This window comes from Panthera leo, chromosome F3, assembly GCF_018350215.1.
Source record: "Panthera leo isolate Ple1 chromosome F3, P.leo_Ple1_pat1.1, whole genome shotgun sequence".
Taxonomy (NCBI): Eukaryota; Metazoa; Chordata; class Mammalia; order Carnivora; family Felidae; genus Panthera; species Panthera leo.
The window spans coordinates 40,851,390-40,872,391 of NC_056696.1; the positions used below are offsets into that span (position 1 = coordinate 40,851,390).

Consider the following 21,002-nt stretch of genomic DNA (forward strand, 5'->3'; position numbering starts at 1 on the left):
AGGCTTAACCAACGGAGCCACTCCGTATCTTTGTAAAGTATCTTTAGTATCTCTCTATAGAGAAGAAGGCCTTCCTGAATCTGCTGTGAGTTGTTACAAGTACCATCTAGAGGTAAATCAGACCCTGGGAGCCATGCAGGGAAGCAGAAATGGGAACGATGGGAATATTTACAGAAAATTTTTAACGCTAAAAGGAGAAGCATAAGTCCATAAATGTTTTCTCCCACAGCCACAGATAATAGATCCTCTTGCTCCAGCAATATTTAACTGTAAAGATCAGGCTGTGTGTCTCTCCCTTGTGTTCCCATAGCATACTTTTCTTCCCAGAGTACAGCCCAGCACATGGAATTGCATGACTTTTTTTTTTTTTTGTCAGTTAAAATGTGAGGTAGACTGTGAGCACCACAAGGACAAGGTCTGTGACAGATTTGGTAAAATTGTATCCCTGGGGCGCCTGGGTGGCTCAGTCGGTTAAGCGGCCGACTTTGGCTCAGGTCATGATCTCACAGTCCATGAGTTTGAGCCCCGTGTCGGGCTCTGTGCTGACAGCTCAGAGCCTGGAGCCTGTTTCAGATTCTGTGTCTCCCTCTCTCTGACCCTCCCCTGTTCATGCTCTGTCTCTCCCTGTCTCAAAAACAAATAAAATGTTAAAAAAAATTGTATCCCTAGCACCCAGCCTAATGGCTGGTATATAGTAAACGCTCAACAAAAACGCACTGCATCAGAGAATGAATAATTTGGAGGCAGATGTATTGAACGTCTAATAGTTACCAAGTACTGTGCTTAAAGCCACAGAAAAGTGCTTTTCCAAAGTTTTTGGATTTCACTGACAAGTAAGTTAAAACATTGACCTAATATGGGATTTTTAAAGACTACCATAAACATTTCATAAAATAAAAGTTTAACACTGTAAAAGTAGGAAACAATATTTTTTATGAAAAAATTATGCGTTTTATGAAAAACTCCCTCCATTGTCTTTAAAAATCTCATTTCCTACCTGATCTGTGAAAATATCATCACTGATTGGCTATTTACAGAAGGGCTATTGCAACCCCATTCATACAGAAGAGAAACAAAGTATAAAGTAGAAGTAACCCTGGCTCAACACAATCAGGGAAATAAAACTACACACTATGCACAGCCAAGCCATTAAATTGTACGGTGCTGATTCACTATTCCTTGGCGGAAGGATGGAAAGATAGATGTGCTTGGGATCTCCTGGGATGAACCTTGATCGGGTGTGGAATTCTGTGTTTACCAAGTGTGTTTAGGCAAATTACCCCACTGAGTTCTCACGATTAACTTGTGAGATAGATATTACTCCTATCTTACAGGTGCAGAAAGGGGCTTACAGAGATTCACCTTTGTTGGCAGTGATTTGCCCAAGGTGACACACAATCCTAATAATTGGTCGAGCTCAGAGCTTGAGATCTTCGATCCAGGGCTCAATCTACATCCTGCTACCTTCCTGGGAGATTAGGAGAGTGAAACGTCAGCAGAGAAAGGTGTCGCCACTCGGACTACTGTAACATCGCGGTACGATGAATTTGGGCAAATGTGGACCAAATTATCCCACTGTACCTTTTCTCCAAAGTCCAGAGGTACCTCGTATAAAGCTGGAAGAGTGGAGCCTTGGTGAACAGGGGAGAGAGAGGTGGTGTGGTCAGGTCTCAGGTTTTCGGAGAGGGGCGTGACCCAGCCCTGGTCTCCCTGGGGGCGTGGCCCGATGGGCGTGGCCCGCAGCGGGGCAGGGCGCTCGAGGCGGGGCTTCCCGCCGCAGTAGACGGAGCCGGCGGATTTCCCCGCGTTTGCTCAAAGGCACGGTGAGGCCATGGCGAGCGACGGGCCTCCGAGCGGCTGCAGCGCGGCCCCGCGACCGCTGCACTCGGCGCAGGCCGTGGACGTGGCCTCGGCCTCCAATTTCCGGGCTTTCGAGATGCTGCACTTGCACCTGGACCTGCGGGCCGAGTTCGGGCCTCCGGGGCCGGGCCCGGGCAGCAGGAATTTGAGCGGCACCGCGGTCCTGGAGCTGCGCTGCCTGGTGCCCGAGGGCGCCACCGAGCTGCGGCTCGACTCGCACCCGTGCCTCGAGGTGACGGCGGCGTCGCTGCGGCGGCAGCGGCCCGACTCGAAGGAGCAGCCCGCGGAGCCCGTGCACTTCCGCACGCAGCCGTTCTCGCACTACGGCCAGGCCCTGTGCGTGGCCCTTCCGCAGCCCTTCCCGGCCGGCGAGCGCTTCCAGGTTCTCCTCACCTACCGCGTCGGGGAGGGACCCGGGGTGAGTTCGCCCCCTCACCCAGCCACTTCCTGCCCGCCCTTCCAGCCCTCCGAGCTGGCCGCCGGCCGGCACTCACTCCACCCCACCCCCAGGAGAAAGAAGATGCTTCTGCCCTGGCGGAGAGGGGCCTCGGGGCACCCCTGGGCACGCCTCCCGCCCTGAGCTCCCTGCCTTCTTCCCAGGCTGCCCGCTTTCCCTCTTCTGGCTTCAGGCCAGCTTCCGTGCTGTGCACCCTTCGTCCTTTCCACCCTTCCTGCCTCCCCTCCCTAGCGACTCTGGTGGCCTGTCTGCGTTGTTTCCCCCTCATCACGCTGGCGGGCTGCCATTTCTGCCTGCAGAGGAAACCTTAGCCGATGCGGCTTTCTGGATAACGAGCTATTTATAAACCGAATTTAATGTTTCACGGGGCCTTGGGACCTAGGTCCCTGATAACGAGCTACCTAGTTTTTCCTTTATGGCAGCCCTGGACGATGCCGGCCCATGAGCCCTGGATGCTGACTCAGCCCTTTGCCCTACGCGTTCTTGTAGTGCCCCAGGCTGAACTAATCCTGAACCCCCGTAGTTATTTAAGTTTTCTTTTGCCAAGTTCTAGATTTGATGAACGGAAGAATTTGAGTACGAGCGAGAAATGGAATGAGGGTGTAGTAGGCCCTCTCGCTGTTGATGGGAGGACAAATATTGGTATGAAAGGATGGATGGTTCTGTGGCTTACGTTTGTGAAAGTCAGAAGCTCCTTCACAGGGAGTTCTGAGGCTGTGGTTGCTAGTCATTCGTCGGGTGGGGTGGCTTGCAAGTTTCAGGGTAGGCTACAGTTTACTTATCTAGCTAGCAGTTCCCTTTCACTCTTAGAGGCAGCTCAAAGGGCAGTTCTGTTTCCAGCTTCCGCTGTTCAGGGAGTAAATGAACCTGGGGTAGAACTTGCTTAAAAAAGGAAAAGTCCAAAGCAATGCAAATTGACTTCCAAGGCAAAGGGAAAACCCTCCAAGGGTAACGGAATATCTGTAAATGTGTTTGGTTGTTATATTCTAGTTTCTGGTTTGGGGCAGGAACTTGGAATTCAACAGGATAACTGGAAAAATTAAGCCCTCTCTGAAATTGCCTACTGAAAGTGGCACCTCGGATTGAACAAAAGGAGGGGTTCCCGGGTGACTCGGTTGAGCAGCCGACTCTTGATTTCTGCTCAGGTCATGTTCTCATGGGTTGGTGAAATGGAGCCCTGCTTCCTGCTCCGTGAGGAGAGAGCAGAGCCTGCTTGGGATTCTCTCCCTCTCTCTGTCCCTCCCCAATCTGGGTGCTTGCACTTGCGCTCTCGCCCCCTCCCCCCCAAAATAAATAAGTGAACTTAAAAAAAATCAAAACGAAATAGCTTTCATAGAGACAGAACAACAGAGACCCACACTTTACAAAGAACTGCCCTTTGCCCCGTGAAGGTCTGCATTAAAGGCACTTGTATGTATTCCGTCTCATTGCCACCATCCCAAGTGAGGACTCTCAACTCACCTTAATCACTGTAGGTAGCAGCCTCTCCCTGACTTTAGACTCTTGAGACAAGTACAAGAATACTTGTACTGCAGGCTTCTTCATTCTGTTTTCTGTGTCGTTGTAAACAAACAACAAAAAACCTCAACCAAAGATGATGAATAAGAAGTGACGGAGGGGATGACCAGTACTTATTAAGATGTGCCAGGGGGCGCCTGGGTGGCTCGGTCGGTTAAGCCGCCGACTTCAGCTCAGGTCATGATTTCACGGTCCGTGAGTTCGAGCCCCGCGTTGGGCTCTGTGCTGACAGCTCAGAGCCTGGAGCCTGTTTCAGATTCTGTGCCTCCCTCTCTCTGACCCTCCCCCATTCATGCTCTGTCTCTCTCTGTCTCAAAAATAAATAAAGCGTTAAAAAAAAAATTATAAAAAAAAAAAAAAAAAGATGTGCCAGGGACTAGTCTATGAGTTTGACAGAAGTTAAATGCATTGTCTTTATACAAGTGCCTAATACAGTGCCTGGCGAACACCGTATGTTAGCTCTTCCTGTCACCTCATTAAATTTCTTTCATTAATAGGATTAAAAAAGTTTAGATTAGCAAGGCCAGTGAGCCCCTAGTAGAGTTTCCATATAGCCCTCCACACACAGTTTCACCTCTTAGCATTTTGCAGATATGATGCCTTTGTTACAATTAACGAACCGATACTGATAACTAAAGTTCGGAGTCTTTTTCAGATTTTCTTAGTTTTTACTTAATATCTTTTTCTGTCCCAGGATCCCATCCAGAATACCACAGTATATTAGCTTTCATGTATCCTTGGGCTCCCCTTGGCTATGACAGTTTCACAGACTTTCCTTGTTTTTGATGACCTTGACTGTTTTGAGGAGTATTGGGCAGATATGTTGTAGGATGCTTCTCTATTGGAATTTGTCTGTTTTTCCCATGATCAGACTGTGGTTATTAAAAATTTTAAAAAGTAAAAGTTTATTTTTTACGGCAGTTTTAGGTTCAGAGCAACATTTAGTGGAATGTCACAAAAGTGAAGTGCTGTTTTCATCACATGATAATGAGAATCCATAATATCAACATGATCTCTGACTGTCTGGGGTGATCTCACTCACCTGGCTAAGGTAGTGCCACTTTCTCCAGTCCACAGAAATACCATGTGGTATTTCTTTCTCCTTCTTTCCATCTGTACTATACTCTTTGGAAAGAGACTCATTAAAATCTTCACACACATAACACACAAATCTCAAAGAAAAAGTCAGCATCTCCACGTGGCGTCCTTATGCCTCTTAAAAGTAGGTCTCAAATACCTGTGTTCAAAGCCTTTCTTTTTTTTTTTTTTTTTTTTTATTTTTATTTTTTAATATAAGTTCAAAGCCTTTCAAAGTGCACCTGCCGAGGCATGCCGCCCACCCCTGTATCTGAAACCTACCACCAGCTCCCAGAGACCGTCCATCCATGCCTTTCTTCATGTTCTATCCACCTGCTTGAGAATGTCTTCTCCTCTCCTTTCCAACCATCTCAGTCCGACTCACCTTTAAACCAGAAAGTTTTGCTTCCTGGATTTACCTAATCCTTTTCTAAATTCTAAATGGCACTTAGTGCTGACATATCCTCCCCTACCCCCCAGCCCCACAGTTAGATCTATGTGGTAAGTAAACTTTTTGCTGTAGGCAAAAATTGGGTTTGTAATAACCATTCAGATTTGCCCTTGGTTAAAGGCTAACAGAAAACAAATTAAGAATTGTATATAGCCCGGGTGCCTCACTGGCTCAGTCAGTGGAATGTGCGACTCTTGATCTTGGGGTTGTAAGTTTGAGCCCCACATTGGGTGTAGAGATTACTTAAACATCTTTAAAAAAAATTTCTTTAAAGAATTATATATAGCCAATGCCTATAATGTAAAATACATTTATTCTGAAAGGGTAAGTTTTAATTTCAGGAATAGAGAATTTAGTTTCAGGAATTTTTTTTTTAGAAAAATTTTTTGTTTATTTATTTCGAGAGAGAAAATGTGAGTGGGGGAGGGTCAGAGAGAAGGAGACAGAGAATCTCATGTAGGCTTGGTGCTGTCGGCACAGAACCCAACACAGGGCTCGAACTCACAGACCATGAGATCATGACCTGAGCCGAAACCAAGAGTCGGCCGCTTAATGGACTGAACCACCCAGGCACCCCTGGAGAACACATGTTAATCACAGACTCCTCCCACTTCACTTCTCCTTTTTTGTGTGTTCTATCACAAGTTCAAATACAGCTGCTTCCTTATTTTTTTGTAATGTTTATTTAATTGAGAGAGAGAGAGAGAGAGAGAGAGAAAGAGCATGAGCAGGGGAGGGGCAGGGGAGGGGCAGAGAGAGAGACAGACAGACAGACAGAGAATCCAAAGCAGGCTCCAGGCTCCAAGCTGTCAGCACAGAGCCCGAGCCCGATGCGGGGCTCAAACCTACAAACCGTGAGACCATGATCTGAGCCGAAGTCGGACACTTAACCGATTGAGCCACCAGGTGGCCGTTTTGTCTTTTTGATGAGAAACAACTACAGTGTGAAGGACTCAGAGGAGGAAGACAGTATGCCAGGGTCAGAGGTCATGTCTGGAATTCTTAACCATCTGAGCCACCCAGGTGCCCGAGGCCATTTCTAGAATTCTTGAGATGCCTGATGGGATACAGTGAGGAATAGACCCTTTGTGGTGTTTCTTCCATGTGAAGCGGATGTCATACCTTGGCATGGATTCCAAGGTAGATTAAATTAACAGTAGGAGAGAACTTCACAGTTAGGGCCAAATTGCTGGCATAAGGATTGTAAGGATTCCCTAAAAGTCTCCCATGCCAGCCAACTCCTTTTCCCTGGCTGGACTGAGCTCATGTAGGGGGTGTCAGTTTTGAAATGTTCTTTTATTCTCTTAGGTTTGCTGGCTGGCTCCTGAGCAGACAGCAGGAAAGAAGAAGCCTTTTGTCTATACCCAGGGCCAGGCTGTCCTAAACAGGGCCTTCTTCCCTTGCTTCGACACTCCTGCAGTGAAATGCAGATATTCAGCTCTTATTGAGGTAAGAGGGCTAAGGTTAAGTGTACTTGCTCTTGGGGTTGAAAATATAATTCCAGATCTGTCTGGCCACATTTCAGCTGGTAAATTGTTACGTCTGTCCAGTGGCCCCTCTGCAGAATTCCTTCATGTACAGAAGTTTTATTTGTGCTAAATCTCATCAGCTTAGCACAAGTTTAGTGTCTTGAAAGCTTTGTGTTCCCCAAGATGGGCTCCAGGTCATTGCTGTCACCATGCAGGTTGCCGGCCGTGCTGTCCTTTAAGCTAATCAAAAGGAGACTCTGTCCAGGTAAAATCTCCTAAGCTTTCTCTGTTGTCAGGTCCCAGATGGCTTCACAGCTGTGATGAGTGCTAACACCTGGGAGAAGAGAGGTCCAAATAAGTTCTTCTTCCAGATGTGTCAGCCCATCCCCTCCTATCTGATAGCTTTGGCCATCGGAGATCTGGTTTCGGCGGAAGTTGGACCCAGGTAGGAGACAAAGACCCCCACAGGCAAGGTTGGACTGACCTCGAGCCGAGGAGGCCTCTGACCAGTGGCCCCAGTGTGATGGTCTTTGGGACAGTCTCACATCCTCTCTGAATCCACAGCCTCTCTGCAGCGAGAAGTGTGTGGTATGAATACAGCGGGAGGAAGTGCTCTTTTTGTCCCGTCCCTTCCTCCTTCCCTCCCTCCCTGCAGTTCTATAATCCTGCTGTCTAGAATGAGCTCATCAGTCCTACTAGCGGTAGCTGCTGTCCTGGGCCACCTCGTGGAGTACGGTTGGCGCTGAGACAGCAGTGTCAGATTGATCTTTATTAGTGTCTTTAAGTTCTGAGTTCCCTGCGAGCAATTGTTTTTGCTTTGTAATCTTTGTACCAAATCTCCCCGTTTTCTCTAGCAGTTAATTCCTGGAAATATACAACGTTGATGTCATTGTTTCCCTCTGGAGAAGAAAGCGGAAGCTCCTTTTTGTTGTCTGCTCCAGATGCATAAACCTGAACCCATGGTGACAGAGAGACCTCCACGAAGTTAGAAGGGTTTCATGGAGATAAATAAGGATTTTGTAAGGTTTCCTGCGAAAAGAAACTTGCCCAGGAATATAGGTTTTTCCCGGCCCTCATACGATCTGCCAGCACAGCGTAATCCTGATGTAAAATGTTAAAGGTTGGACGGTAAAGCTGCGGTGCGTTTCCTGCCTCTGTCGCCATGGCTCCTTGCTCAGTTCTTGGAGGTGCTGGTGTCCTTGCCGGAATTGGTTACAGCCTCAGACTTTGTAGCTGGGCTCAGTCGTGAATCTTAGTTCCTGGGTTTCAGAGAGAATGATAAATGGGATGCCATTGGCCTCTGCTTCAAGGACACACACTCAAAACAACACCGGTCTTGAGAGGCTAGGTGCTCTTTTTTCATGAAGGGCTGTGTTTCTGACAGATAGGGTAGTAGGTAACCAAAGGAATGTCAGCTTTGCATTGACAGGGAAATAGTTAAGTAAAGTGATGTCATTTTATTTTTATTTTTATTATTTTTAATATGTTTATTTTTTTAATGCTTATTTATTTACTTATTTTGAGAGAGAGAGAGAGAGAGAAAGCAGGGGAGGGACAGAGGGAGAGGGAGAGAGAATCCCAAGCAGACTCTGCACTGTCAACACAGAGCCTGACTCAAGGCTCCATCTCACGAACCGCAAGATCACGTCCTGAGCCAAAATCGAGAGTCAGTTGATGTCAATTGACTGAACCTCTCAGGCGCCCCGGAAGGGAATGTCATTTTAGAGAATTTTCTCTTACTAGGGTTCTGTTAGTACGACTATGAGCTGCTAATGAGAAATGAGGGAATGTATTCCAAACACACTGGAGAATGATTTTTTTTTTTTTTTTTTTGAGCCCTCTGTAATAAAATGACGATCGAGTACATCAATCCAGGGGATAGAACCTGTATAACCGGTCACGATGACTCATTCCTTCCCCTGTCAGGCAGTGGGGTAGCCAGTCAGGTAGTCGGTCTCTGCCCCACATCTGAGGCTCTTGTGTAGGTATGCAGGATAGCAGGCTCTTCTGGCAAACTTTGTGACCAGTCCCCATTAGCAGAGGAGGGAGATCCTGGTCAGAAGAGACCGTGGACATATCCCAGTCGTCGCTTTTATGTATGATCTCTTCTGATCCTTCTATAACCTCACTGAGGGAGATATGATTGTCTCCATCTTCCCGATACGCAAACCGAGGCCTCAGGTGGAATTGCTTGTGCAGAGTCACATGCGTTTCCATTGCACATCCGGTGCTCGTTGCGCCAGACCACTGGTGATGAAATTCCAGCTTGACTGAGAACACTCCAGTGTCTTCTGACAGAAATCAGCAGACTGGTGGAAGTATCTTGGATGTCCCCTACCTACCCTGACCTTCACCTTCTAGGTGCAGCACACGGGAGCAGCCTGGGTTTAAGGACTTTGCCAGTTGTGATATCCAAGCTGATCGCAAAGCAATTCCTTGCAGATTTCTGACTCTCATGTCACCGTCTTTTCTCAACCTCGTGCCTGGTCACATCATTTTTGGCGACTTTTTTCTCCATCTGGATTACCTGTCCAACACCCAGGGTTGAGGGTGGCTTCAGGGTTTCTCGAGCTCCTCTCTCCGGGGAGCCTTCTCCACCTGATTCAGGCCCCCGCACTCAAGGGCACACTACGGTGTAAGTCCTGGCCGTGGGCATTATCATGAGCTGTGCTGTGGCAGAAACTTTAAATACCTTCACCTCATTCGTTCTCTGACCCCACCCTCCTAACCTTCCAGCTCTGTGGTGGCCTCACTCCCACTATATCTGCTTCTCAAGCTCCCAGAGGCCTTTCTTCCTGCAAGCTATACATTTCCTCCCGGGCACCAGCCTCTTGTGACCTGGCCCATCTTCTCTCCGTGGCCCAGGTGTGGGGTTGAGGATCTCCTACCAACATCCCAGGCTGCCTTGCGTGCTGTCCTGCTGCTGTAACTTCTAGCCCCGGCTCCGACCGTCCCCTTTTCTCTTTCTTCTGTACCTGAGTGTCTGAGAGAAGTACACAGCTGTGCATACTGATTCTGCTACCCATTTCTGGTTTTTTGGTGAAAAGTTGGAATTAAAAGTTGAAATAGACGGGGCACCTGGGTGGCTCAGTTGGTTAAGCGTCTGACTTCGGCTCAGGTCATGATCTCATGGTTTGTGGGTTCGAGCCCCGTGTCAGGCTCTGAGCAGGCTCTGAGTCTGTTTCGGATTCTCTGTCTCCCTCTCTCTGCCCTTCCCCCATTCATGCTCTCTCTCTCTCTCTCTCTCTCTCTCTCTCTCTTTCAAAAATAAGTAAACATTAAAATTTTTTTTTAAGTTGAAATAGACATTTATGTGGTTTTCAAGGAAAATATAACAGATGTAGTCTTCAACTATAGATAGGCTTTCAATATTGCTCAGCAGACCTTTGATTTACCTTTCTGGCTCACTCTCCTGGAAGGAAGGAAGGAAGGAAGGAAGGAAGGAAGGAAGGAACGAAGGGACGAAGGGGGAAGCGAAGGGGGAGGGAAGGAGGATGGAAGGATTTAAAGGAAGACTTGTCTCTTCAGTTTTCCTATTCGGACACCCTACCCTCACTCCAAGCAATGCTCTTGTCTCTTCCTTTATTGAGTATATTTAATTTGTCAGATATGGTTATGTCCACTTCCTGTTTTCCATGTAAAAAATCATCTTCATCTGCCTTCATTCGTCCCCTTTTTCCCCCTGGACTCTGAAGAGGGGTCCCTCCTTCTGTTTAAAGCCAGATCTCTTCATCTGAGCCATCATTGACTCAGTCCCTCTCCCAAATCCCACGGGGCCTTGCTTTATTGCTCACCCCTCGCTCTTCAAATGGGTAGCCTCCCCGCCCCCCACTGGCTCTTTCCTTCCGACCCCTAACCATGTTCCTGTTTCCCCTAGTTTAAAAACAAAGCAAAAAACAAACTCATGGACTCCACACTCCCTTCTGGCACACTGTTTCTGCTTCCTTTCTTAGCCAAGTTGCTTAGAACAGTAGTGTATACACTCCCTCACCCCCCATTTACTGCCTGGACCCCTTGGAATCCAACACCTCTCCGGGTAACACCGCAGAAACTCCTGTAGTAAGAGAGGCCACTGGCCTCAACATGTACCGCACATTAGCTGCTCTTCAGTGCTTGTCTTGATGTTCCCCTCTTTTTCTTTTGCCTCTGTTGACCCTCCTCTGGCCTCCATGACACAATTCTGTCCTGGTTCCAGGACCTCCTGGTTCGCCCCTTCTGGTCTCCTTTGTGGGCTCTTCTCTGCCCAACCCCACGTGTGCTGGTGTCACCCAAGATTCTGGTTTTGACCCATTATCCTACATATGTCACTTAGGGATACTCACTGTTGTAATTTAAGGTATTTTCTGGGTACTGCAGCTAGAGCGATCCGTCAAGACTCAATCCGATAATACCACTTACTGGTGTAAAATGCTCTCATGGGGGCGCCTCATGGGTGGCTCGGTCAGTTAAGGGTCCAACTTGGGCTCAGGTCACAATCTCCTGGTTCACGAGTTCAAGCCCCGCTCTGGGTCTCCGGAAAGTGGGGGAAAGGAAACCAACATTTAGTACATGAGGCATTGTATAAGGGGTTTTTATATGCTGTCTTTATTTCATTTTTACCACTCGTTTTCCAGATGAGGAAACAGGCTCAGAGAAGTCAGTGACTTTTGCAAGGTCACATTCAGTGTTGGACACGTAAAATTGTAGCAGTGTGAGTTTGAGCCTGTTGCACATGGGAGGCTGCTGCCTCCACAGTGCTCTGTCGTGATCTCATTTATCCGTCCCTTGGACCCATGCAGGTGATTTGACCTTGCATCTCCTGTCTCTGCGGCCACATTGTCACATTCCTTTGGCTCCAGTAGAAGACTGCCAGTTTTCTACAGGTGCTTTCGGGATCGGGTCTCCACAATAGGTCTCCAAACACCATTCTTCTTTTTCTGTGCTTCTGTCTTTAGGAGCCGGGTGTGGGCTGAGCCCTGCCTGATCAAGGCTGCCAAGGAGGAGTACAACGGGGTGGTAGAAGATTTTCTGGCAACAGGAGAGAAACTTTTTGGACACTACGTTTGGGGAAGGTGCGGTATCACATTGACTCTGATGTCTTTTGTTAAACTTGAGTCCCTGGTTTCCCCCTCTCTTACTGCTGGTGCTGCCTCTTCTCCCTCTGGTTCCTAGAGCAGAGTTCCCCAATCCAGAAGTAAAGGAAAGGAGGGAAAGAATGAGGAAGGGATAAGCCAGGCCTTGTTCATTATTGCTGAGGAGGGGACCCTGACAGAAAGGGTTATTGAAGGGACCAAAATGTGCCTTCCAGCCGCTAAGCGTGGAGATCAGGAAACACTGTCAGGGGACCTTTGTCGACTTACTTTCCTGGCTGCTAAAAGCAGCCACATACTCTCATTTTTCCCTTTGACATCTCCAGACTTCAGCCTCCTCAGATAAAAGGCTCTGTTAGGTCTTTGTGACCCCAAGTGGGCCACCAGTGAGCTAACTGTTGATAGAGCTGACCATATGCCCATCCCCTGGTGCGAAGGAGAATGGAGAGCAAGTCTCAGGCGCCTCCACGAGAGCAAAACCTGGGGAAAGGGAAGTCCCAGCGAGCTGGCCGGGGGACTGAGGGGCCTGGGCATCATCTCAGCACGGCACCCGGTGTTGAACACCGCCTGTTCAGTGGCTGCATCTCTCAGGACTGAGGGTCGGGGCTGGGGAGGCGAGGCAGGGTCAGCCCTGGGGAGCCGAGGCCTGTCTGTGACCTCCCGTTTTCTCGGCAGGTATGACCTGCTCTTCATGCCCCCATCCTTTCCATTTGGAGGAATGGAGAACCCTTGTCTGACCTTTGTCACCCCCTGCCTGCTAGCAGGGGACCGCTCCTTGGCTGATGTCATCATCCATGAGATCTCCCACAGTTGGTTTGGGAACCTGGTCACCAATGCCAACTGGGGTGAATTCTGGCTCAATGAAGGTTTCACCATGTATGCCCAGAGGAGGATCTCTACTGTCCTCTTTGGTAAGCCAGCCCTCAGGTCCCCTCCTTCTCCTAGGGGCCCTGTCCCCAGTTCCTTAGCCAGTGAGGCCAATGTGGTCTCCTTTGAAGTTTCGGGACACAAGCGGGTGTGAAGGGAGGGGCAGTAGTGCAGAAAGTTCTGGTGAGAGGCCATGGAGGGCCAACTCTAGACAAACGTTCCTTCTAAGCGCGTGATCTCTACTTCGTTCCATGTCGTTAAGTCAGCAGGCTTAGGGGAAGGGAATCTCACAAATTGCGTGTTGACTGATAGGGGACCTAACAGCGAAAGGACCCCCTCATCAAAGCTGAGGACACACTTGATGCTCTGTTCTCCCAACAGCCGGGCAGCCGCTGGGTAGAGTTGCCCAGGGCTGTTCACCCAGATAGCTAGTTACTTTTATGAATGAATCAGGGGCGTCTGGCTGCCTCAATCGGTAGAGCATGCAACTGTTGATCTTGGGGTTGTGTGTTTGAGCCCCACATTTGGTGTAGAGATTACTTTAAAATATTAAAAATAAATAGAAAATAAGACAATTATAATGATACCTTCTATTGAACACTTACATACCAGCTTTGTCCTAGGCATGTTATTAAAAATAATACATCATTTAAGGGGCGCCTGGGGGGCTCAGTTGGCTAAGCGTCTGACTTTGGCTCAGGTCATGATCTCGCAGTTTGTGGGTTCGAGCCCTATGTTGGGCTCTGTGCTGACAGCTCAGAGCCTGGAGCCTGTTTCAGATTCTGGGTCTCCCTCTCTCTCTGTCCCTCCCCTGCTCACTCTCTGTCTCTCTCTCTCAAAAATAAATAAACATTAAAAAAATTTAAAACAAATACATCACTTAACAATTTTACCGTAGCCTGATAAAAGAGATATTATTTTCATTTTATATATGAGTCCACTGTGACTCAAAAAGTATAAGAAATGTGCCCAAGCCACTTAGCAGCTGAGGACAGAACCCCAAATTGAGCCCAGGTGGGCTTTTAAAATCTTTTCTCAACATTGTCTCATTATTGAAAACCTGCTATAGATCAGATACTATAAAAAAAGATAATGTTTATTATTTTTATTATTTCTGTCATCAAAATCTCTTTTGATGTACATGGGAAAACACATACAATGCATTTATCCATAATCTCACTGTTCAGAGAGAATGTAATATATCCTTTCAAACATTTTTCTATGCGTGTGTGTGAACCATCAGACCTTAAAACTGCCTTTTTTTTTTTAACTTAATAAAGTTAAACATTTTCCCAAGTCATTAAATTTTCTATAGCTGCGTGGTATGGCCATTTCTTAATTTATTCAATCAGTCTCCAATATTTTCAGTTTTCCTAATGAAAGAATATTTTGACAAATATTTTTATATCGAAATGTTCACACATGTCTCAGATGGTCTCAACAAAGATAGATTCCTAGAGACATAATTTCTGGATCTGAACATTTTCAAGGCTTTTTAGCACACATTGTCCATTGCCTCCCAGAAAGTTTGTGCAGATCTACACTTTCATCCAGAGTATGTAGAGCAAAAGCCTATGTGTGAATATCTTAATCAGCCGCTAAGAATCCTGCTACCAAATATTATCATCCCGCCACACAGATGAAGAAATTGAGGCTTAGAGACATTAAATACCTTGCCCAGAGTCAGAACACCTTGTGAGTGGCAGAGGTGGTTGGTTCAAAACCTGGTCCCCTTCCCCTCAACCATTCCCTCAGTCCTTTTTAGAACCAGAGGAGATGTAGAGACCCTTAGAAAAATTATGGGTGACCGTTTGTCTTGTCTGACAGGAACGGTCAAATGAATATATAATCTTTCTATTTTTATTTTTTTTAGTGGCTCACATCCTTTTTTTTAAGTTTATTTCAGAGAGAGGGAGAGAGAGAGAGAATGAGCGGCGGCGGGGGGTGGGGGGTGGGCAGAGAGGGAGAGAGAAAGAGAGAGAATCCCAAGCAAGTTCCACGCTTAGTGGAGAGCCCAACACAGGGCTCGATCTCACAACCATGAGATCCTGACCTGAGTCAGTATCAAGAGTTGGACACTTAACTGACTGAGCCACTCAGACCCCCCTATAATCTGTTCTTTTTAAAAAATTTTATTTATTTTTGAGTGTGAGCGGGGGATGGGCAGAAAGAGAGGGGGACAGAGGATTGAAAGTGGGCTCCATGCGGACGGCAGAGAGCCTGATGCGGGACTCGAACCCACAAACCGTGAGATCATGACCTGAGGCAGTCAGATGCTTAACTGACTGAGCCATCCAAGCGTCCCCTCTATAATCTGTTTTTATAGAAAATCAAATTAATATCTCTAAAAATAAAAATCTATTGATAAGGAAAGGTAACAGGAAAAGGCGTGAGATTTCCCTCATCCTTGTGTGCGGGTGAGACTGACAGCCTGAGCTTAACCAAGTGCTTTCTTAGGCCAGAGCAACAGGGAGCTAGGAGCTGAGTCAGGTTCTCTGTCATTGACCCTTCTTGCCCTGGGATCCCCAGGAGGGTAAAGATACTAAGCCTCAGTTACCTGTCATTGTTCTGTGGCCACAAGGGGGCAGCAACGGTCTTCCGTCCAGAAAGTATACTTGGACGTGATGTTACACTTTGTTGAGACCTAGGGTTTCTTTTTGTCCTAGGCTCTGCTTATACCTGCTTAGAAGCTGCAACCGGGCGGGCTCTGCTTCGACAGCACATGGACATCACTGGCGAGGAAAACCCACTCAACAAGCTCCGAGTGAAGATTGAACCAGGTCCAGGAGGCTCCTCTGTCTGACTCTCCCCTCCCCTAAATTGGGCTTGGAGCCCCAAATTATTTTGAACCTCATATTGATCAGTGCACACCTTGAATACTCTCCTTGGGAAGGAAGAGCCCTCCAGAGCTCTTTGTAGCTGTTCCCTGGCCTCTAGACAGACTCAACCCAAGCCATTCCAGCCAGATGGGAGTTCTTTCCAGTTTTGTGCAGTTTTTAATGACTATACCATTGCCGTCCATTTGTGCAGGCCCATACCCTTCTTTTTCTATCAAGTCAGACCTGTGGTTTTGTAGATTAAGTGTTAGCCTTATTTTATGGAGGATATGAGTGAGCACCCAACAAGTCAAATGACTTGTCCAAGGTCATGTGTTCTTTTCTAACGTTTTTCCTTAGTCCCCTGTGTGACTAATCTAAAACTTTTTCGTGCAGTTTAAGCTCACGTTCCTTGATGCCAATGACCATGAAAATGAACTTCTTGTAGACTGGTAATTAGTTTATTTTGGTCTAGAATGAACATATTCCATGAATGTGGAAACAACCAGTTGTTCTGGGAGGGGAGATTGTGCATGTAGGTGGTGACCAATAGAAAAGGCACTGAGCCCTGTGCTCAGTCCTGAGACTCAATGGAACCCAGTGGAGCAAAGCAATCCCAGGAAAAAGGAAATTTGTCAGTTCCCCTGCAAGGTTGCTTATTTGTCCTCTTATTATGTCCATAATCCGTGACCCTTTAAGATCAACTTTGAAGTGGTTTGAGAGAGGCTAAGATGGATCTGGAAACATTCCTGGCCTTGCTGAACCTGGGGAAACTGAATTCTGATCTCTTCCATAACTACTCTCTGAATCTGGAGCCGGAGAAGAACAATGAAGGCGACAGGTTACAAGTGTCTGCTTTCTCTGCTAGGTGTGGACCCAGATGATACCTACAACGAGACCCCCTATGAGAAAGGCTTCTGCTTTGTCTCATACCTGGCCCACTTGGTGGGTGATCAGGATGAGTTTGACAATTTTCTCAAGGTATAGTCAACTCAGAGAGGAGGGGTGAAAGGAGAACGTGCAGAGAAACCAGCTGGGCCAGAGGACGGGGGTAGAGGCAGGGGCTGAAGGGACAAGGGGTTGGAGGAGAATCCAAGGAACAGAGGGACTCTGCTCCCCAGGGGATCCAGAAGGACTGAAAAGTACCTCCCTCCCTGCAGGCCTATGTTAATGAATTCAAATTCCAAAGTATCTTAGCTGATGACTTTCTAGAATTCTACTTGGAATACTTCCCTGAGCTGAAGAAGAAGAGAGTGGATTCCATTCCAGGTGAGCAGAGGAGCCGGCCTACAGGCTTCTAGAAGACAGTAGAGAATTATGGCTAATTCACATCTGGGAAGACTAAGCTGGGGCAGGAAAACGTTGAACTGGAGTCACGTAGCAAGTGGCAAACAGCCTTGTCCCACGAGAATGACTCTCTCTGCTCCTCCTGGCCTCATTTTCTCCACTTTGTCTCTTCAGTCTCTCTTCTCTGTCCTCATTTTCCTCACATCTGCACACACTCAACCAAACCCCCAACTCTGCCCCAGAGAGCTGCCACAGCCCAGGCTGTGACCTAGGGCATTGGTCCCGGCAGCAGCCCCGCCTTGTGAGTGTGGAGTCACCTCGTTCAGCCTTCCGAGTGAAGGAAAATCCCAAAATCCCAGCGGCAGCCCTGATTTCAGCTGGGGAGGCACTGCTTCCTAAGAGAGAGTAGACGGTGACCTGTCACAGATGAGGCAACCCACTTCATGCTGTGCCGACCCTGAGTCTGTCCATCATCAGGCTGGCAAAGTCAGCTCCCTGCTGACAGCCGGGACTGGTCAGGCCTGGAGCACCTACTCTCTGCTTGGAGGCCCACACTTCAAGGTCATGAGACTCTGTGGCTAACGAAAGTTAATAATTACTGAGTGCTTACTATGCACCAGGCAGGATGCTAAACTCATAATGTGTATTTGCTTATTTAATTCTCATCACTGCCAACCAAGGGCCTCCTACCCTGCCTTTTATTGTTTTACAGATAAAAGGCACAGGGAGGTGAAGTTACATGCCCATGGCCTTCCAGCTAGTTAATGGCAGAGCAGAGCGGAGATAGGAGCCCGGGCAGCCTGGTCTTAGAGCCCAGGATGTTCTGCACCAAGCCGTTCAGGTCATCTGAAGGAGAACGTGAACGTGATTGACACTAGGAAAGCATTCATCCACCTGGTTCTGACAGCACAGTGTTTATTTGGAGCAAAAACCACTGTCACAGTAGAAAGGGGGGCAGTCTAGTCTGACTGTAACAGTCTAGGTCTCAATATAAGTGGACCTGACTGAAGCAGGTGGTTGCATGGGGTAGTGATATTAAGCGTTAGGGATGGATGGAGGCAGACAGGAGCTTGAGGTCTCGGTGTTGCTGGAGCAAATTGACCTCGATGCTACCAGAGCATTCCGACAGTACCTTCTCTCCTTCTACCAAACAGGTTTTGAGTTTGATCGGTGGTTGAACACCCCTGGCTGGCCCCCCTACCTCCCTGACCTCTCCCCTGGGGACTCGCTTATGAAGCCTGCTGAAGAGCTGGCCCAGCTGTGGGTGACCAGGGAGCTGGACATGAAGGCCATTGAAGCTGTGGCCATTTCTACCTGGAAGACCTACCAGCTGGTTTACTTCCTAGATAAGATCCTCCAGAAATCCCCTCTCCCTCCCGGTAAGAAAGCGGGTAAATCCAGTTTCCTTGTGTACAGAGCTTTATATCAGGAGCTAGAGGGAGACTGGGAGGGAAGCCCTTGCAATGCCTACCCCTAGGCCATTGCCAGGTGTTAGCAGGTGGATGCAAGCACTTCACAAGAAACACGTCAACAGATGATGTAAGTCATACATGCAAATGCCCTGGGGAACAGAATAATAAAGCCTAGCATTCGCTGAGCCCTCTGGGTCAGCAGGTAATTCTTTTAAACTCTACGTCTGAGGTCATTGAGCCCTCCTAACTACTCTGTGCCTAGCTGCTGTGATTATAACCCCCAGGTGATGGAGAATGAACTTGAGCACAATTAGGTCACATGGCCCATAAACGCTGGGGCTGGGATTTGGAAGCTGTCAACCACTAATGCTAAATTGCTGCTCAGCCAGAAATAACAGTCATCCAGGGGTGTTGTAAAGAGAAAAAGTGAACACCGAACTAACTTTTAGCTGGTGGTGGTGGTGGGAGGAAAAATGGGACACAGGGTATTTGAGGAGGATACCTGTGCTTTATTCCTGGAGGGCAAACGGAAGACGGCAGAAAGTGTGTAATTTGATGGAAGAGCCTTAGAAATTAAGGTAAAGTCGGAAATAGGACATTACCCTTTCAGAGCAGAAGATGACCAGAACGAGCATAAAATGGGTGGGTGGGAACCTCCTTGACGTCATTCCCGGAGCCCCCGGCGTGCCTATGGACAGACTGCTGAGACTGGAGTTTGGCCTCTGGCTCGTGGCTCTGATGAAACAGCCGTTAAAAACCCATTTCCTCTTTTCAGGGAATGTGAAGAAACTGGGAGAGACTTACCCAAAGATCTCCGACTCCCGGAATGCGGAGCTCCGGCTCCGATGGGGCCAGATCGTCATTAAGAATGACCACCAGGAGGATTTCTGGAAAGTGAAGGAATTCCTGCAGAGCCAGGTGGGTGAGCCCCACCTCCTTGTCCCCCTCAAGGCACGCGGTGGGCCGCTCAGCCTTATTGGCAGTAGTCCTGCAGGTAGAGCCTCACTCTCTGCCCTTCTCTGGAGCAGAGGAGGGAGGGAGGGCGGGAGGGAAAGGACCTCGGGAGGACCCTGATCAACAGTCTCCTTCCTGAGTGTGGCTGGTGGAGGTGTTGCCTGGGGAAGAAGCCTCCAGGGTTGGGGAGCCTTTTCCAGATCCCCCGGTAAAAGCCAGTCAGAGCTACCCCCCACCTGGGAACAAAGGTAAAGTGGGACTGGAGGGCCGGTCTTGAGGGGAGGGGCCCAAGGACCAGAGAGACAGCAAAGGGTGAGATCATAGGTTCCTGCTTCCTGGGGGGAAGCTCGTGACCTGGGAGGGCTCAGGCGGCAGCAGGAGCCTGCCCTGCCGGGCAAGGTGGGGCTGGGTAGGAAGTGGCGCCCTGATGCCTACATCTGTTTGCGACGGGAGCTCCGTACCTGTCTGCAGGTGTTCTGAGCCCTCGGAGGGCTTCTCCGAGCCTCTGGAGTTGAGGAACTTTGTGATGTGGCAATCTCACGTTGATGTGGATTTGACTTGTGGGTTTTCTTGCACTTGACCGCAGCTGGGCCTCACGTGGCCCTCAGTTTTACGTGCTGCAGCCTTTGCTACTGGCTCTTAGCTTGGCGGCTAAGCACTTACAGCCTCCTAGGTTCGGAACCCCATTGTGCCTGCCCTCCTCATTTGCTCTGTTGAGTGTAGACGCCCCTGTGCTGTCATGGACTGTGAAGACTTAAGATCTACCCACGTGGATCTTTGGCCCCCAAGAAGATGCCAGAATAAGAGCACGCCTGCCAGGACACTCCTCATTCCAACACTGATACCCACATCCCTTTTGGCACCTGATGAGGCGTGCCGCTAGAGCGGGGCCGGGGGCCGTGCAGACGCACGCACGGAGCAGCCTGCTTAGGCCACGCGTGTGCGTGTGTTTCTTGCAGGGAAAACAGAAGTACACTCTTCCGCTGTACCACGCGATGATGGGTGGCAGCGAGGTGGCCCAGACCCTTGCCAAGGAGACCTTCAAGGCCACCGCCCCCCAACTCCACAGCAACGTTGTCAACTACGTCCAGCAGATCGTGGCGCCCAAGGGCAGTTAGAGGCTCGTGGGCATGGCCTCTGCCTCTTCAGCCTTCGCAGGCTTTCAGAATACTGTTCCCAAATTCCAGTTCTCCAGTCAAATTCCTGAAGTTTACACACCCTTGGAAAAATCTGTTCTCTGGCTTGGGGGCTGCGACTCTTGGGCCTCTGCTTTGGTGGGAACTTCTCTGGACCGGGAAGTCCTGAGACCAGAGAACCTTCCACAGCTCTCTAGTGCAGGCTGCTGGCTGTGGTGACGGCAGGCAATTTTCTCCCCCTCCCCACTCTCTGGGAAGAGCAGAGAGGATTTTCTGGTCCTTTCTCTTCCCTTCTCTTCCCTCTCCTTTTCTTTTCTTTCCTTTCCTTTCCTTTTCTGATTCTTGAAGTACTGTGCAAAGGGCTGCATTCTGGGAATTCTTTTTTTTTTTTTTCCAGGTTTAATCTTTATTTTAATAAATATTTTTAAGTGAAAAGTATTTGAGTCAGAGTTACAACCTGAGTGATTGAAATTTCTGCTTCCATGCACGCCCTCTGTGGGCAAGTAGTCTGAGCAGGTCACTGGGGACCCCCCCAGAAGCTGACAGCACTTTCCTGCCTGTAGGGAACCCCCAGGGTCAAGAGGTAGGGGTCCCACACACACAGAGATGAAAACATACACAGCTGTATG

General features: G+C 48.5%; 1 protein-coding gene across 1 annotated transcript; it reads left to right on the forward strand.

The window, feature by feature from the left end:
• The first annotated feature begins 1,773 nt into the window (after positions 1–1,773).
• LOC122211585 (arginyl aminopeptidase) lies at positions 1,774–20,782 on the forward strand. Its single transcript, XM_042924814.1, has 11 exons — positions 1,774–2,278; positions 6,672–6,812; positions 7,129–7,277; positions 11,767–11,883; positions 12,577–12,812; positions 15,435–15,548; positions 16,453–16,565; positions 16,745–16,853; positions 18,026–18,250; positions 19,059–19,201; positions 20,197–20,782. Exons 1-11 carry the CDS (start codon positions 1,832–1,834, stop codon positions 20,353–20,355), a joined length of 1,953 nt encoding a protein of 650 aa, XP_042780748.1. The 5' UTR covers positions 1,774–1,831; the 3' UTR covers positions 20,356–20,782.
• The last annotated feature ends 220 nt before the right edge of the window (positions 20,783–21,002 follow it).

What these genes read in the sequence shown, in the direction of transcription:
- LOC122211585 (XM_042924814.1), top strand. Translation starts at nt 1,832, where the DNA reads ATGGCGAGCGACGGGCCTCCGAGCGGCTGCAGCGCGGCCCCGCGACCG. An exon ending in CCGAGTGAAGATTGAACCAG is followed by an intron (nt 15,549 to 16,452) that starts GTCCAGGAGGCT and finishes TTTCTCTGCTAG; the next exon opens with GTGTGGACCCAGATGATACC. An exon ending in AGTTTGACAATTTTCTCAAG is followed by an intron (nt 16,566 to 16,744) that starts GTATAGTCAACT and finishes CCCTCCCTGCAG; the next exon opens with GCCTATGTTAATGAATTCAA.